The sequence below is a fragment of the Zalophus californianus genome, chromosome 13 (genome assembly GCF_009762305.2).
Source record: "Zalophus californianus isolate mZalCal1 chromosome 13, mZalCal1.pri.v2, whole genome shotgun sequence".
In the NCBI taxonomy this organism is placed as follows: domain Eukaryota; kingdom Metazoa; phylum Chordata; class Mammalia; order Carnivora; family Otariidae; genus Zalophus; species Zalophus californianus.
Genome location: NC_045607.1, coordinates 48654732 through 48673619, shown reverse-complemented (window position 1 = coordinate 48673619; position 18888 = coordinate 48654732). Strand labels below are relative to the sequence as shown.

Below are 18888 nucleotides of genomic sequence, written 5' to 3'. Positions count from 1 at the left end.
CAGAGACTTATTGGGTACTTTCATTTATGAATTTATTCTTTCTTTAGAATTATTCCAAAGATGGTATCAATATTTGAGAGCTGCAAATTGATGGTTTAAAAAATGGATTAAATTGTATGATCATTCCATTTTGATAAAAAGCTTACAGGTCCTTGACATTTAAAGAAATTATTCTAATTATATCTAATTATTCTAATTCAGTCTTAGCGAACATTTTGCCGAGCGAGCATCTATTACCTTGTTCTGTCCCAATTCTACCTTAAATATATATGGATGTATAAAGTCAATTTCTGAAAATTAAGTTCAGTACACTCAAGAAATGTTATCTGATCAATCATAATCTCAATATCCTATACTAGGGGACATTTTTTCCCTTGGTTTCACCCTACATGGAGATTTCCTGAGGAATTCAGGCAAATATATATTATCTATTTTTAGACAAAGCTCCTGTCCCTTCCTTTTCTCTTGATGTCCAGAACAAGCCTTAAAGATTTATTCCCTGGTCCTCTCTTCTGTTCTTCCCCATTTCCAGAAAGCTCTTCAGAGTCTAGGACCCCTCTGCTGTTTTAGTAGTCCTAGGAAGGAAATAACTGTCATCCAGAGTTCCTCCTGTATCCCAAAGTCGCCTTAGAGGGGAAAGTTCTTTTGGGCTTTTTAAATGACGTTGTTCCCCTTTCTCCACACCCTCTCCAGCATTTGTTGTTTCTTGCCTTGTCAATTTTTGCCATTCTAACTGGTGTGAGGTGGTGGTATCTCAGTGTGGTTTAGATTTGAATTTCCCTGATGGCTAATGATGTTGAACATTTTTTCATGTGTCTGTTAGCCATTCGTATGTCTTCTTTGGAGAAGTGTCTGTTCATGTTTTCTGCCCATTTTTTGACTTGATTATTTGTTTTTTGGGTGTTGAGTTTGAGAAGTTCTTTATAGATCTTGGATACCAGTCCTTTATCTGTAGTGTCATTTGCAAATATCTTCTCCCATTCTGTGGGTTGCCTCTTTATTTTGTGGACTGTTTCCTTTGCTGTGCAGAAGCTTTTTATCTTGATGAAGTCCCAGTGGTTATTTTTCGCTTTTGTTTCCCTTGTCTTTGGAGACGTGTCTTGAAGGAAGTTGCTGTGGCCAATGTAGAAGAGGTTACTGTCTATGTTCTCCTCTAGGATTTTGATGGATTCCTGTCTCACATTGAGGTCTTTCATCCATTTAGAGTTTAATCTGACATGGATGGAACTGGAGGAGATTATGCTAAGTGAAATAAGTCAAGCAAAGAAAGTCAATTATCATATGGTTTCACTTATTTGTGGAACATAAGGAATAGCAGGGATGACATTAGGGGAAGGAAGGGAAAAATGAAGGGGGGGGGGAATCGGAGGGAGAGATGAACCATGAGAGACTATGGACTCTGAGAAACAAACTGAGGGTTCTAGAGGGGAGGGGGGTGGGGGATGGGTTAGCCTGGTGATGGGTATTAAAGAGGGTACGTTCTGCATGGAGCACTGGGTGTTATACACAAACAATGAATCATGGAACACTACATCAAAAACTCATGATGTAATGTATGGTGATTAACATAACATGATAAAAAATAAATAAATGACATTGTTCCTAGTGACGTGGGTCCTTCCCTCCAGTCTTGTTGTATTGGAAAAAGGAAAAGGTGTGGTCAAGGCATGCATTTGCTTCTCTCCTCTCAGGATGTGGTGGCCAGTAACCTGTTCTTCTACGTCGTTTGTTCTTGTGCCTTGTTCAAGTGCCTTTCCCTGAGCAAGAAGGGGAGGCTCTGAGTTCAGCAACTGTATCTGTTTGAGAAAATTCAGTAATTAGACTCAGATGAGGCTGCTGTACATGCCGCCTGTGTCTGGCAAACCGTGTCCCCGTGGGCAAAGTTCTCTCTCTGTGCCTCACTTTCCCTGCAATGACCGGACTAGTCAAAAAAGAACCAGGGGAAAGCACGAGCCTTAGGAATATGTACCCTAAAATGTATAGGGTGGAGAGTAGAGGAGCTCTCTAGTGCCAGAGAGCCAGAAAACCCAGTTGCACCGAGTGTGAGTGAATCCCGGTCCTCTTCTCTTCTTGCCCTTTTAAGTAGACGTAACAGCAGCTGCAGCGTGAATCCAGTAATTGGCATTACTTTAATTGGGGATGTTACTGGTATTTATTTACTTTTTATTTGGACAGAATTTTAGACCTAAAAGAAGTTACGAATACACTTTAGAGAGTTCCCGTGTACTTTTACCCCGCTGCACAACATCTCACCATACCTTAGTTCGTTATTACAACCAGGAAATTCCCATGGGTACAAAGCAAGTAACCAAAGTATAGACCTATTAGGGTTTCTCCAGCTGTTGGTGGTGGTGTTTTCCATATATTGTATATACACTTTTTGGTTTAACTTTTTTTTTCACTCAGCATAATGTTTTTGATATTTATCCAAATACTGGCCTATCTCAATTTTTTTTAATTGCTGAGTTGTATTCCACTGTGGTATGTGCACAGTTTGTCTCCTCACTTGTTAAAGGACATTGGGGTTGTTTTAAAAATTTATATCTAACACTCTGTTCTACAAATTTTCAGCTCTTTTAAATTCTCACCTGGTCATCTGGAGAGACAGGGCCCGGCTCAGAAGCAGCAGAAAGATTCCTAGTCGCTGGCTTAGTGGTTGGGGAAAGATGGTGCTGTATGTATTGGTTATACCCATGGTATCATACCCTCATTTAAACTATTTTCGGGTCTGGAGTTAATTTGAGAATCCTTAGCTCTCTGAAGAACTTGACAAGTAGACAAATTTGCATTCCTGAGTTAGTGGATGCGCAGATGCGTACTTACCTCCTGATGTGTGTGAGCTTTTTGCCAAAATAGAATCCCTTCGGAGAAGCCATGAAATTATCTTCTCTCACCATAGCTCCTCTGTCCTCCCAAACGTGATTCTTTGCTACATTCTGAAGAGTCTGTACTAACACTCAGTGTGAAGCGGTCACACATGTGCATGCATATTGGATGCAATTGGATGTTACTCATTTCTTTCATTTAGATGATGCATCGATCAGGGTCTTGACAGAAAAGGCACATTCAGATGGAGTCCAGGGACTCTTGACAGTTGTGTGGTCAGGGCTGAAGGAAATTCACAAGCAGTGGTGCCTCATCCTAGAGTGGTTAATACTTCTGGGCCTGAAGAGGTAAGGAAGGGGCATAGCAGTTTGGAGAATTACGGAGAGCATCTGTGTCATAATTAGTGCTGCCTAAGTGGGGGCCAGGCCCTGCAGAAAAGGGATGCAGGCAACTGGTAGCAGTCCTGCAGGAGGGGGGTCTGGGGAATATATGCCCTGACCTCACTCTGTTTCCACCCTCTGACCTCCTGCAAGTGTCTCCCATTGGTTAAAGCCAACTGGAAGCCAAAGGACAAGGGAGCCTGTGGATGCAGTTGTTAAAGGTCATTCCTCCAGGTCACTGAGCAGGGTTGAGAGGGCAGAGGGTGGGTCTGGAGGGGTAAATGGAAAACATCCCACACAGGTGTTCTCCGGGCTGTGAATGGAGAAGCATGGTCGCTTCTGCGAAGGTTCTATATAGGAATGACAGACCTGGGCACATAATAGATACTCCATTGAGCACTCGCTGCCTTTAATTTAATCATGGTCATTTAATGCAGACTTTTCAATCTACTAAGAATGAAATTCCAGTTTCGTCAGGTGGACCCTTCTTTTTTGTTCCTATGAGAGGCACATACAGTGGTTTTCTTTTTTGTTTTCCACACATTTGTTTAGCTTTCATATGTGTGTTGTTTTTGTTTTTGCATTGGCAACCTCTGGTGGTCCTTGGAAAAATAACACTTGAGTATGAACCTATAGTCTTAGCAAGTATTTTGTTTGGGTATCCTATTGTCTTCTGAGCCCATATTTCTGTCTATAATAAGTAGAAATGTTAAGCAATAATGTTATTCCGTGTATGGTGAAGAATCACTGGAAGATGTTAGGGAAGGCAGTGACATAAAATCCTGGCTTCCGGGCAGAGGATGGTTTGTGGGGGTGGTCCTGAGGAGAAGACACCAAGTTAGTTTTTAAATTTGGCCCGATGAGGAAGAGAGAAGATAACTGGCCAAGTAGCAGCAAAATGGAGAGAAATGGATGGATCCGGGACATATTTTTGAAGGTAGATCTAGAAGGATTTGCTAATGGATTACTTGTGAGAAGTAGGAGAAAGAGAGGAATTAAGAATGTCTCCGTTTTTAAGTTTGAGTAACTGGGTGCCGTGTTCTAATTTGGGAAGACTAAGAAAGGGATGGGGATCAAGAGTTCCCTGTTTACTTTGTGAAGTTTGGTTTGAAATATTGCTCCTATGTCTCTGTATCTGTGTGTGTATAAGTATCTACGGCAAGCATATACATACTTACACATGCACACACGCACACACATATATGAGTTAAGAATGAATGATTGGGCAAGCATATACATACACACGCACGCACACACATATATGAGTTAAGAATGAATGATTGGGCAAGCATATACATACTTAACACACGCACGCACGCACACGCATATATGAGTTAAGAATGAATGATTGATTCTCTCCTAACATACTATATTTACTCTACTTCTGATTTCCTTTCATCTCTTTCAGCTTTGGAGGAATTTTTTACATCTCTTGTGAAGCAGGAAATGGTGAATATGCCCCGAGGAGTGTATCACTCTGCATTAAAAGGAGGTGTCCGGTCAGACCAAGGAAAAACTGTAGCAGGAATCCCCAATTTTATATTGAAAATGTATGAAACCAATAAGCAGCCAGGTCTGAAACCTGGCCTTGCAGGTACGTACAGTACATAGTATCAAGGTACAGGTGTTTTTGTTTTTGTTTTGTTTTGGTTTTGCTTATCACACACTGAGCATTTTATTTATTTTGTGTGTGTGTGTTTGTATTACTAAATACTTAGGATTTTTTTTATTAGCATATAATGTATTATTTGTTTCAGGGGTACAGGTCTGTGATTCATCAGTCTAACACAATTCACAGCACTCACCATAGCACATACCCTCCCCAGTGTCTGTCACCCAGCCACCCCATCCCTCCCACCCCCCACCACTCCAGCAACCCTCAGTTTGTTTCCTGAGATTAAGAGTCTCTTATGGTTTGTCTCCCTCTCTGGTTTCATCTTGTTTCATTTTTCCCTCCCTTCCCCTATGATCTTCTGTCTTGTTTCTCAAATTCCACATATCAGTGAGATCATATGATACTTGTCTTTCTCTGATTGACTTATTTCACTTAGCATAACACCCTCTAGTTCTATTCACGTCGTCGCAAATGTCAAGATTTCATTTTTTGATGGCTGCATAATATTCCATTTGTGTGTGTGTGTGTGTGTGTGTGTGTGTGTGTGTGTGTGTGTGTGTGTATGAAGGTGTAGGTTTTTAACGTAAGGATGTAACTTCCACTTCCAAGACAGATGTGATAGGTCATGGCAGAGCACCATTGCTGCTGACATTTTGACACAACTGGACAAATGACCAAAATAAACCACATTTTAAAGGCATCAGAGAACTGGAGAAGCAAAGACAGGTAGACTAAAACTACAGAAAGGGGAGAAAGAACATTTTAGGACTGTGCCCCCGCTGCCCCATGGGAGATAGTCACTGATTTTGGTTGTGTGCTAGGATTGGGGCTTGGCCCAAGAAGAGGTCTGTTGGAGTATAGAGAAACCAGTGGAGCTTTTAGTGGTTTCATGGGTCTAGAGTGATGTGATGGCTCATTTTCTGTGTCAACTTGACTGGGCTAAGTGATACTCAGATAGCTGGTAAAACATTACTTCTGGACGTTTTTGAGTGTGTTTCCAGAAGAGGTTAGGATTTCAATCAGTAGACTGAGGGAAGAAGGTCACTCTCAACAATGTGGGTGGGCAACATCCAATTCACTGATGGCCTGACTAGAGAGCTAGAAGAAGGGTGAATTTGTTCTCTCCTTAGCTAGGACATCCATCTTCTCTGAATTACATTGAATTACTGAATTACACCACCAGCCTTCCTGGATCTCCAGCTTGCAGACAGCAAGATCATGGGACTTCTTAGCCTCCATAATCTTGTGAGCCAATTCCTATAATAAATCTCCCCATATAGAGAGAGAGAAAGGTGGAGGGGAGAGGGAGAGGTGGGGAGAGAGAGATTGAGATTGAGATTCTGGTTCTCTGAAGACTCTGACTTATAGAGGTGAGAAACTAGAGATTTTTCTCATAAGCTATCTGACTGAATTTTGAGTTTGCACGGAGAGTTAAAGAACTAGACTGGTGCTTCTGAGAGATGAAGTGAAATCTCCCGCTTCGCTGTGCTTAGGAGCTAGGAGAGTGGGCCTGAAAGCAAAGCACACAAGTAGTGAATTGATACTGAAGAGCTACACCTCTTTTCACCTGGGGGCACTTACTTAGTCTGGTCTCAGCTGGAGACTGAAATTCAGGCTTGACCTTAACAAGAGGCTGGTGCAGGAGGCAGAGAAACCAACAGAGACCTTGTCATTCATATGGTGTCTGAGTGGTAAAACTGGGGACTTGTGGGGCCTCAGACACATAGCCTATTTCTCCCTCAAGATACTTATCAAATTTCGAAGGTTTATGGGATGGGAGGTTGAAGAGCTAAACTGAAAACTTCGGAGGACACATCTGAATCTCTTATAAGCTTTCCGTATTGAGGAGACCAATTAGGATGTCAGATGAAAATCTTGGGAGAGGTATGCCCTAGGAACAGGGTTGAACCAGAGGGAGACTGAGATTTACCAAAGCTATAATCAAGCCTAACCCAGTTCAATCTCTGATTCAGTTTAAATGATGAGTCCCTTGTTCTATCTACCTGAAAGAGGGGAGGAGAAACTCCTCTCTGAGTAAAAAAAAATAATATCATTTAGGTTTTCTGTGTTTCCTTTGTATACTGTCCAGTATTCAATGGAAAGGGATGTATGAAAAAGAAAAAAGCTTTGAAATGAAGGGGACATTTCATGGAGATAAAGAAGTCATTCCATTAAGAAATTATCACAGTTCTAATCAGTGTACACAAAATAGCATAATTTTTAAAATGTATGAAAAACATTCACAAAGCTAAAAGACAAAATGGACAAACCTACCAGAAGGAAGGTGGGTGGGGGCCTGGGTTAATAGGTGATGGGGATTAAGGAGTGCACCTGTTGTGATGAGCATCAGGTGTTGTATGGAAGTTTTGAATCACTCTATTGTATACCTGAAACTAATATTATACTCTATGTTAACTAACGAATTTAAATTTAAAAAAATGGACAAACCTACAATAATAGTGGGAAACGTTAAAACAATTTCTTAAAGATTTTATTTATTTATTTTTGAGAGAGAGATTGAGCACAAGCATAGGCCGGGGGTGAGGAGTAGAGGGAGAAGCAGACTCCCCGCTGAGCAGGAAGCCCGACATGAGACTCCATCCCATGACCTGATCTGAAGGCAGACGCTTAACTGACTGAGCCACCCAAGCGTCCCTAAAAAATGTTTTAAAGTGGGATACCTGGGTGGCTCAGTTGATGAGGTCGACATAATCTTGATAGTACAAGAAGGGAATATTATAAAACAGTCTTTTCCTTATGCAAAGTTGTAAAAATACCCAAAAAATATATTAGAAAATTGAATTTAGCAATACAGAAGATAATACATAACAACTAAGTGAGGTTACTTTAATGTTTGAAAATCAGTATAATTCAGTATATTAATAGAAAAAGGCAGAATGATCTTTAGATGATCTCAGTAGATGCAGAAAAAGCCTTTGAAAAATTTTGTTCCCATTCATGATACAAAAAAGACTGGCATTAAACTATGAATGGAAGGGAACTTTTTAAAATTCTCATAAAGAACATCTACAATGCTGTCTTTGTACTTCATACTGGAATATTGAAACTTTTACTCCTGAGATTGGGAAAAAGATAGGGATGTTTGTTATAAGCACTATTTTTCAGTATTGTAATGAAGACTATACCTAGTGTAATAAGCCAAGAAAAATAAAAGTCATAAGGATTAGAAAGGAAGAGGTAAAATACTAATTATTTGCAGGCAAAAAAATAGCTATTAAAATAGTCATCAGTGGGGTGCCTGGCTGGCTCAGTTGGTAGAGCATGCAACTCTCAAACTTCAAGCCCCATGTTGGGTGTAAAGCTTAGCTTAAAAACTTTTCTTTTCTCTCCTTTAAAGACTTTATTTATTTGAGGGGCACCTGGGTGGCTCAGTTGGTTGGCTCAGTTGGTTGGGCGACTGCCTTCGGCTCAGGTCATGATCCCAGGGTCCTGGGATCGAGCCCCGCATTGGGCCCTCTGCTTGGTGGGAAGCCTGCTTCTCCCTCCCTCACTCCCCCTCCTTGTGATCCCTCTCTTGCTGTCTCTCTCTCTCTCTCTCTGTCAATTAAATAAAAAAAAAAAAAGACTTTATTTGAGAGAGAGAGAGAGCACAGAGGGAGAGCGAGAGGGAGAAGCAGACTCCATGCTGAGCAGAGAGCCGGATGTGGGGTGGATCCCAGGACTCTGAGATCGTGACCTGCACTGAAGGCTGATGCTTAACTGACTGAGCCACCCAGGGGTCCCTGTAAAACTTAGTTAAAAAAAAAAATTAGAAAAATATTCATTAGTGATTACTCAATTAAATAGTCATTATTTGTAGACAATTGTATAATACATGGAAAATCCAATATAATCTACAGACGAATTAGGATTAGTAAATGAATTCAAGGTTACTTATACATACAAAGGTCAACATACAAATCAATTATATGTTTTTATATACCATAATAAAAAAGAAATTAAAAGATTATACCATTTATAACAGCACTGAAAAATATTAATTACCTATGATAAATTTAACAGAGTACATAAAACCTTTACACTGGAAGCTACAAAATATTATGGAGAAAAATTAAAGACATCCTAATAAACGAAGTGATGTGCAATGTTGATGGACTAGAAGACTCTAGTTTGTAAAAATGTCAGTTCTCTTAAATTAATGTATAGATTCATTCCAGTCCCTAGCAATATGACAAGCTGATTCTAAAATTTGTGTGGAAATGGAAAGGCCAAAATTAGCCAAAGTAATGTTGAAGAACAACACCAAAGTAGGAGGATATACATTACCAGATATCAAGACCTATCATAAAGCCACAATAATTGACAGTGTGGTATTGGTGCAAGGATAGACAGATTGACCAATGAAGAATATAGAGTGTCCAGAAACAGACCCACATATCAAGGTCCCCACCAGATTTCTTACATAGGTGACCCTGTAATGCTGTGGAGAAAAGGGATGATCTTTTCAACAAATGATCCTATAATTAAAATCCGTAATTACAAAAATAACAAATTATATTAAAATCAAGAACACGTGTTAACCAGAATCTACCATTAAGAGCACTTGAAGGCAGGCCATGGAATGCAAAGAAGGTATTTATAAGACATATCTCTGATAAAGGACTCAATTTAGATTATATCAGATATTTTTTGCAAATTAATAAGAAAGGCACTCAAAAAAAAATTGGAAACAGAATTGAACACAGCCTCCAAAAGAAGAAATTCCAATGTCCAATGAACATTGAGTCAACTTCATTATCAGAGAAATGCAAATTAAAACCACAGTAAGATACCATTCCATATTTATCAGGTTGGCTGAAGTGAAAAAAGATGGAAGGGAAAAAGTATTGGTAAATATGTGGAGCAACCCGAACTGGGGCTGGGAATGTGAGTTCGTACAACCACTTTGCAAAACTGGTTCTGAACAAATTCATACCCTGTTTTACCTAGTTATTCCACGCTAGGGATAAACCTAAATGAAATCCCAAAAAGACATACTGTAATGTCCATAGCAGCGTTATTTGAGTGGCCTTAAACTTGGAAGCTGTCTAAATGCCTATTGACAGTAAAATGGATAAATAAGTTGTGTTATATTCACGCGATGGGATATAGATGGAATGAATAGACTACATCTGCGAATAATGTGGATGATTCTCGCAGTGATTTTTTGAGTGAACAAAGCCAGATATAAAAACATATATACAGTCTAATTCCATTTATATAAAGTACCAAAGTAGGCAAAATGGTTGTTGGCAGATTGGTACATTTGGGGTGGGGTGGACGTGACTGGAAGGAGACATGAGAAAGGCTTCTGGGATGTGGACAATGGTTTGTGTCTTGATCTGGGTGCCAATTACATGTTCAGTTTGTGAAAATTCATTGAGCTCTATGCTTACGATGTGTACTTTTCTCTGTGTATATCATACTTCAATAGGAGATATTTAAAAATGTAATGATCTCTATGTTTTAAATTATTTCAGTTCTTGAGTGTGTCTTCTTATTGGCTCACAATTACCCAGATAGCTTCCAAGACGACTTCTAGCATTTGGCTGTCTTTCTTTGCTTTTCAGTTGACACTGGGGGCCAGCTGGAGCTGCAAGTTCAGTTTGAGAACTTAGCGGACCAGAGCAGGGAGGACAGGGAGGAGAAAGGTTAGAAGAAGAGGAGGGGGGAGGAAGAAGGGGAGAGTGAATGCATGTGAGTGTAGGGGTGAAGGAAAACGTGTCCACTTGTGGGTATAACCTAAAGGAACCCCTGTTATCAGGAGTTCACGAGGATTGATATGTGTAAGCATTTCTCTTTAGTTGGAATTTCTTCTTCTTCTTCTTCTTTTTCTTCTTCTTTCTTTTTTTTTTTAAGATTTATTTATTTAGAGAGTGCACACAAGTGACGGCAGGGGCAGAGGGAGAGAGAGAATCCTCAGGCCAACTCCCTGCTGAGTGGGGAGCCCCACGTGGGGCCCACTCACAGGACCCTGAGATCATGACCTGAGCTGAAATCAAGAGGCAGATGCTCAACCACCTGAGCTACCCAGGCGCCCCTATTTGGAATTTATTCTTAAAAAATTAAAAAAATCTCTGGAAGTAACAGCTGACAAAATTTAAAATAAATCATGAATTATAAATTTGTTCATTTATTTACAAATGAATAAGGCTCATAAATAAGTGATAATTTGAATATGGTAACTGCTAACTTCTTACATCTCTTCTATTTTTTCTTTCCATAGACACCAGTAGTCAAAAATCATAATTTGCTTAGCAAATTATTTTAATTTCTGAATCTCTCTATCCAGGGGTGCCTGGGGGCTCAGTCAGTTAAGCATCTCCCTTCGGCTCAGGTCACAATCTCAGGGTCCTGGGATTGAGCCCCACATTGGGCTCCTTGCTCAGTGGGGGTTCTGTTTCTCTCTCTCCCTCTGCCCCTCCCCTTGCTCTTGTTCTCCAGTATGCATGCTCTCTGTCAAATAAATAAAATCTTTTAAAATAAATAGATAAATCTCTCTATGCAGATTGATTGAATATGGGTTACTGAGACTATGGGAATCTAATTAATTTTTTCCATAAGAAATTTTTTTATAAATTGTTTTTTCCCCCTCAGGTGGTATGTTATTTTGTTACGATGTTTCAACCTATCAGAGTAAAGATGGCAAACCATTGAATCGACTGATGGCCAATAGAGGGCGAAGTTTCAAGCAGACCTCACTCGCTCTAGTGCATGAGGTAGGTGCCTCCCCATGCTGTGTAACAGGTTCTTGCTTGTATATGTTTAGGGGTTTCCCCCTTAAGTTTACGATCATGAAGTTTAGTGTGTGTTCATTTTATTTTTTTCAAGGATTTTATTATTTATTTGAAAGAGAGATAGCAAGAGAGAGCATGAGATGGGGCAGGGGGAAGGAGAAGCAGGTTCCTCACTGAGCACGGAGCCTGATGCAGGGCTTGATCCCAGGACCCCAGGATCATGACCTGAGCTGAAGGCAGACCCTTAACTAACTGAGCCACCCATGCACCTCTGTAAATTGCTTTTAAAGGCAACCAAAATAGTTGACCCGATTGAATACTAAAATATTTGGAAGTGTTTCTGAAAGAAAGTAGCATGCTTTTCCCACTGCCCAGCCTTATTATTAGGGAGTAGTATGTAGGAATTTGGTTTATTTCATCATTGTTTAACTTGTATTGTTCAGAATAAATACCAGCTTATTATTTAAAGAAATAATCTTGCCTGTTTCTTGATTTGAATCCTTTGCAAGTATGAATGTTGGGCATTAACAGTAAATAAAAGTGTTTAAGGAAAAAAACCCTTTGGTTTTAGTGTTTATTCTGTTTTTCCTTTAGGCTACCCTTTTAAAAAATAAAGTTATGTGGTGCCATGAGATGATTTGTATAAAGTCTGATCATATCATATTATAGCAACCCCAGAGGGAAGAGAGAATCTGGAGAGCATGTGGGAAATGTGTGCTTTGGTGTTATCTTTAAACATTTTAGGACCATTACTCATTCAGGTGTATATAAATTAAAATAAATGAATAACAAAGTATCATAGTAAAGAGGTTTATTTTATATAATTTAGACATGGTAGGTTATATACCACTTACAAATGAAGATAGGAATTGTAAAACATTTAATGGTTTGATGTAAACGTAATTAGAGCTGCTACAGTATATTTGTACCAGATCTCATTTTGGTGCGTAATTTATAAATCTTGGCATCACTAATTTGGCTGGATTATATGCTGCATCCTCTCTGTTGCCACCAGTAGCATATCCAGTTTTTAGAGATCTGTCTTTATCCTATGCCACCCATGTTCTTTCATATATTTAATTAGAGTTGCAATTATGTAAATACTTGGTTCAAAGCCTTTTTTGTCCAGTTAAGTGTCTTCGCCTACCTAAGGAGGGACTAAAGATCTGGGAGGAAAAGAGGTCTAATTTTATGAAAGAGAAAACATAGGTGATTTCTAGATTTGTTTTCCTTAACATCTTTTTACTTGCTATGGAGAAGGGAGAGATTTGGTCCCTTTTTGTGCTTTTAAGCTGTGCACCTAGGAGATTGAAGGATACTTAACCAAAGTGTTAAGTATTAGTGGAAAGCTGATTTTAAAAGTCACCATCAGAACAGAAACAAGAAAAAGTGTTAATATGAGGAGTAGCAGAAGGCAATCTAATAAGTTTCAGCAAATGGCATCCGAATTTATGAGGTGTGCCTTGGATATGAACAAAGTATTTGAGTTAAAATACTTGTTCCTTGTGTTTAGAATGTCTAGAAAATTTCAAAGAGATGAGAAAATCATTATTTTAAGAGTCAGTTGGAAGATATATTGGATAGAATTTTGTCGAATCTATGGTAGGATTTTAGTTTGGATTCATCTTGTAATTCATTTTAAAAGGGCAGAGATAGAGAATGAGTCATACAGTTTCTCAAACTAGGTGACAACAAATAATATGAGTTTTAAAATCCTGTTAATCAGAATAATTGCAATGATAATAGCTGATAACCAGCTCAGGTTTCTTAAAAATTGCAATATATATATATATATATATATATATATATATATATATATATATATATATATATATATATTTAATCTCTACAGTAACACTGTGAGGTTGGTACTGCTAATGTGCTTGAGATCACAGAGCTCATAAGAACAGGAGCCTGGAAACTGAACCAGGCAATGAGACTCAGGGTGATCCTTGAACTACCCTACACCATCCCAGGTTAAGCAGAGAGCATTTAAAAAAGATCTTTGGATCTTCCCAAGATGACTCTAGTATTTCCTTACTCTTCTCCTTGGTTCTGGTCTTTATTTTGTTGGGATCCTTCTGATATTGTTGCAGGTGACATTTCTTCAAACTTATTTGGGTTCTCATTATTGCTTCTGAGTCTTTTTATTTTAAAAATTTCTGTCATGAGAGTTTCATTTGGTTTATTCACCCATCGATTGACCCTTGGGTTGTTTCCAGTTTTGGGCAATTATGACTGAAGCCACTATAAGCAATTCTCATGAGATATAGGTGTATGTGTGGACATCTGTTTTCATTTCTTTTGAGTAAATAAAGATGTGGGAGTGAGATTTCTAGGCCATATGGTAAGTGAATGTAACAAACTACCAAAGTTTTCCTAGGGACTATCCCATTTTGAGTGCCCACTGGCAATGTAAGGGAGTTCCCTCTGCTCTGCCTCTTTGCCCATACTCCTCAGTTTTTTAAAAGCTAGCCATTCTCGTACATGGAGGGTGGTTTCTCTTTTGTGGTTTTGTGTTTCCTTAATGACTGTTGATGTTGAGCATCTTTTTATGTTTTTTTTTTTTTTTTTTTGCCAGTCATACCTTTTCTTCCATGAAGTATTCTGTTGTTTTGCCTGTTTTTTTTTTTTTTTAACCAGGTTTTTCTTTTCAAATGAGAGATCTTTATATATTCTGGTATAAATTCCTTATTAGAAATGTGTTTTGCAAATGTGGTGTTTTATTGTTTTTGTTTGTTTGTTTGTTTACCAAATCTGTAAGTTGTCTTTTTATTTCCTTGACAGTGTTTTTTGAAGAGCAAATGGTTAGCTTTAAAGAATTCTAGTTCATCAAGGTTTTCTATTCATAGTCCTTGGGTTCTGTCTAACCCAAAGCCTCAAATATCTTCTGTTTTCTTTTTTCTCCTACATTTTCTTCTTTCTTTCTTTTTTTTTTAAAGATTTTATTTATTTATTCATGAAAGACAGAGAGAGAGAGAGGCAGAGGGAGAAGCAGGCTCCCAAGGAGCAGGGAGCCCGACGCAGGACTCGATCCCAAAAATCGAGACATAATTAATGTGCTATGAAACCCACTCATTTAATGTGTGCAATTCAGTGGCTTTAGCTACTCACAGTTGTGAAACCATCAGCACAATCAATTTTAGAATGTTTTCATCCCACCAAAAAGAAATTCTGTATCTATTAGCAGAAAACTCCTTTTCCCTCTTTCCCTAGCCTCCAGGAACCACTAATCCACTTTCTGTCTCTACAGTTCCTGTATTTTGGACATATCATGTAAATGGAATCATACAATATGTGGTCTTTTTTGTCTGACTTTTTACTTAGTATATAATGTTTTCAGAGTTTATATGTGCTGTAGCATGTGTCAGGACTTCATTCTTTTTTATGGCTGAATGATATTCCATTATGTGAATCTACCATATATAGTTTATCCATTAGTTTGTTGATGATCTCCTGTGTTTATGTATAGAAGTTTTATAGTTTACAGTTTACATTCTAGCCTAGGATCTATGTGAGTTAACTTTTCATGTGATATGAGTTATAGTTATTGAATATACCACCCTTTCTTCACCGAGGCACCTCTGTAGAGAGTCATTTGTCCATATGTATGGGTCCACTTCTTTTTTTTTTTTTAAAGATTGTATTTATTTATTTGAGAGAGTGAGAGCTAGAGAGAGCGAGAGAGCATGAGCACACACAGAGGGAAGGCAGAGGGTGAAGCAGACACCCCACTGAGCAGAGAGCCCGATGCAGGACTCGATCCCAGGACCCTGGGATCATGACCTGAGCCGAAGGCAGCCGCTTAACCGACTGAGCCATCCAGGCGCCTCTGCATGGGTCTACTTCTGCACTCAGTTGTATTCTCTTGATCTATGTGTGTATACTTTGACCAAAACCACATAGCTTAATTACGTTGCTTTATAAAAAGTCTTGAAATCAAGTAATACGAGTCCTCCAATTTTGTTGTTTTAAAATGTGGTTATCTCGGGCCTTTGGCTTTTCCATGTAAATTTTAAATCAGCTTTGAGAAACTACAAAAAAGCCTGCTGTAATTTTGGTTAGAAATGTATTGAATCTGTAGATCAATTTGGGAGAGAATTGACATCTCACTAATATTGAGCCTTTCAACTCATTTATATGTATCTTTCCATTAATTTAGTCAGTGTTTTGTTTTATTACAAATCTAATGCATATTTTGTTAGATTTAATGAGTTTTGCATGTCCCTAAGTATTTTGATGCTACTGCATCAAATTAAATTGCTTTTTCGTTTGTCTTAATTTGCAACTGCTCATTGCTAGTATATAAACATATAATGGATACTTTTCTATGACTTTACTAAACCCACTTACATATTCTTGTTGCTTTTTTGTAGCTTTTTTTTTTCTTGCCTGATTACACTGTATAGGGCCCTCTAGTACAGTGTTGAACAGGAGTGGTAAGAGTAGACATTTCTTATCTTATACACAGTCTTGCAGGAAAACATTCAGTGTCTTAACATTAAATATGATGTTATATTTAGCTTATTTTAGTATAAAGATTTTGTAGATATCCTTTATCGGGTTCACAAAGTTTCCTTTTATTTCTAAATTGCTGAGAGTTTTTATCACAAACGGATGTTGAATTTTGTCAGATGTTTTGTTCTGTGTCTATTCAGAAGATTGTATACTTTTCAAACTTGTTGATATGATGAATTATTTTGATTTGTCTAAGTGAAACCCGTCTTCATTCCTAGGAAAAACTCCATGTAATCGTAATGTATTATCCTATTTATATATTGCTGAATTTGCTTTGCTAGTAATATTTTGTTAAGGAGTTTTGCATCCGTGTTCATGAGGGATATTGTTCTATAGTTTCCTTTTATTGTCTTTGCCTGATATGTGTGTGGAATGCTATCCTAATAAATAATTTTTCCTTAAATGTTTGGTGGAATTTTCCAGTGAAACCATCTGGGCTTGGCATTTTCTTCAGGAATGTTTATAACTATGAATTCAATTTATTTAATATATGAGTCTGTTCACTTCAATCTATCCATCTTCCCACTAATCCTGACGGGGGGTGTGTGGGTGGCAGCCGACATGACAGTTAGTGTCTGTCTTCTTCTGTAAAGTGTAAAGTTTATAAAATCATGGAGCTTGCTTTGGTCACACGTAGCTCCAGTGCCTGGCATTCCTGGCTCATTAGCAGATACTTCATAGACCTTTGTCAAGTTAATGATTTGAATCCCTTTGAAACGTGGATGTGCCTTAGAGTTTGTCTTTGCATTTAGTGTGATGGTTTCCTTTTTCCAGAAATGTTGTTATGAAGTTGATGGTGAGTCTAATAATCATTGAGGTCTTACGAAGAAGTGACATTATTATAATTTGAATGGCTTTTATGTGCTGTTTTATGTCATTACTCATGTCTATGCATAGACGTAGCCTTTCCTCCCTGCCAAAGATTACATATCCTTATAGGATACACTATGGCCTTCCTACTGCCTACAGCTACAGTTGTGTGAGTGTGTGAATCAGGAAAATAGCTTTGTTTTGAATGTCTTGAAGGCTCTGCTCTTCATATCCTGATGTATTTTATGTAATTGTCAGTATTTCTCAAGGACTGTGTTCATTAAATCAAGTAATTTTCATTATGGAGAACTAGTTATTTAACCTGTGATAAATTGTTTTGGGGATTATTCTATTCCCTTCTTTTTGAAAACTTAAAAAAAAATTTTTTTTTATTGGCTTTTCTTAAAGTGAAACTCTCCCATGCGACTTTTAGAAGACTTGCAAATCTAAGTCTGCTTTGACTTTGACCTGACATACCAGAAGTTCTGTATAATCATTGCCCTGTTTAGATTTTTCTAAACCTGAAGTGCCCCCCCCTTCTCTGCTCCTTTGAATGGGGGACAAGCAGGAGTCATTTCAGACCTACCAGGGCTTCTCCAGCCTCAAGTGATGGTCCTCTTCTGCTCTGATGTATAAGTACACTTTCTCATCCTGAGATTAACTTAATTCCTCTTGATAAGGAATCTGAAGGTGAATGACAAGTTTCCTTCCCTGAAATTTGCTGCCTGTTTTGTCATCCTTTGGCACTTCTAACTGTGACGTGACACTCTCACCTAAATTGGATGATAGTGATTTGTCCCTGGATCAGAATGGCAGTCTTGCTTCATTATTTCCTCCATCTTTGGGTACATGCAAATTTTCCTGATCCTGCTGCTGCCACCCAACCAGATTTCTGCCTCTGCATTAAGTGATGAGCTCTTTTTTTCCTGTTTATTTCAGCAAAACCTTATCTGGACTTACTGGCAGCACTATTCTGAATGAAATCTATCTTTTCCTTCCTTCCTTCCTTCCTCTTGTATTGATCATCATTTGATTCTTTTTGCCCTATAAATTAATTTTGTATTTCTTCTGCCTTCTGTGGACTTTTTCCCCTAGATGCCCAGAAATAGGTGGGATATAACGCATCATTTGAAATACAAGGAATATATTTGCCTTTTTCTTTCACTTCCTTCTTTATTTAAAAACATATTTCTTAGGAAGAACGTGGAGTAGTGTTAGCATTCATGCACTATGAAACAATTAGATGGAAATTCTGAATAATAATTGGGAGAAGTGGTATCTGTGCTTATTACACATTCCCCTTAGAAAATACTGTGAAAAGTATGGTTTGCTGAATTTTAGAGACTCCATAATTACCATGTGATGTGAGTTGTTATGGTAACTGGGTTTTCCCCCCTCCTATTAAATAACAGAGTAAGTAAATGGTTGCTTGAGATGTGATTGAATTGTCAGCTTTCAAGCTAATGTTATCCTGATGGGGGAGGGGAGGAGAGATGGACAGAGAGAGAGAGGATGAGGGAGAGAGAGAGAGGCAGGGAGAGAAATTTTTAAATGTCTAGAAAGCACCCACAAAGAGATGAATGTCATTTTACTTTGAAAATGTGTCCTCTCCAAGCCCTCCCTCTTGTTCTTCAGTCACTATTAGTCGGGAGACAGGAATAACAAAATTATTTTTGTGCCACTAAGATTACTATTGACAAAAAATTGAAGGCTATTATGTCTCATATATAAACAATGGGACACTGAGTAGCTCTGGGTCTCTAACACTCAGTACAAATGGTTTTCCTTCTGGAAATGTGGGAGGAGTGTGTGTGTGTCACAGACTGGATGTAGTAGCTCAGTGTTTGTGGTCTGTGTAGCAGCTGACATTAAATACTTTTATTCTCTTGATAATAAATACATCTGGGGAGCACAGAAATGTCTTCCTTTGTGAAATTGGCGTTTTAAAGTCAATAGCAAGCTCTTAGTTTACCTATACATTTGTACATGCTACCTTACTTTG

General features: G+C 38.4%; 1 protein-coding gene across 7 annotated transcripts in view; it reads left to right on the top strand.

Moving 5' to 3' along the window:
- Positions 1-18888, top strand: part of FOCAD (focadhesin) — a 310627-nt gene that overhangs the window by 199753 nt on the left and 91986 nt on the right. For all 7 annotated transcript variants that reach the window (XM_027615362.2, XM_027615363.2, XM_027615366.2 and 4 more), the window contains 2 exons: positions 4615-4800; positions 11419-11540. In XM_027615362.2, coding sequence (XP_027471163.2) covers positions 4615-4800; positions 11419-11540 — 308 coding nt within the window. The remainder of the gene's footprint in view (positions 1-4614; positions 4801-11418; positions 11541-18888) is intronic.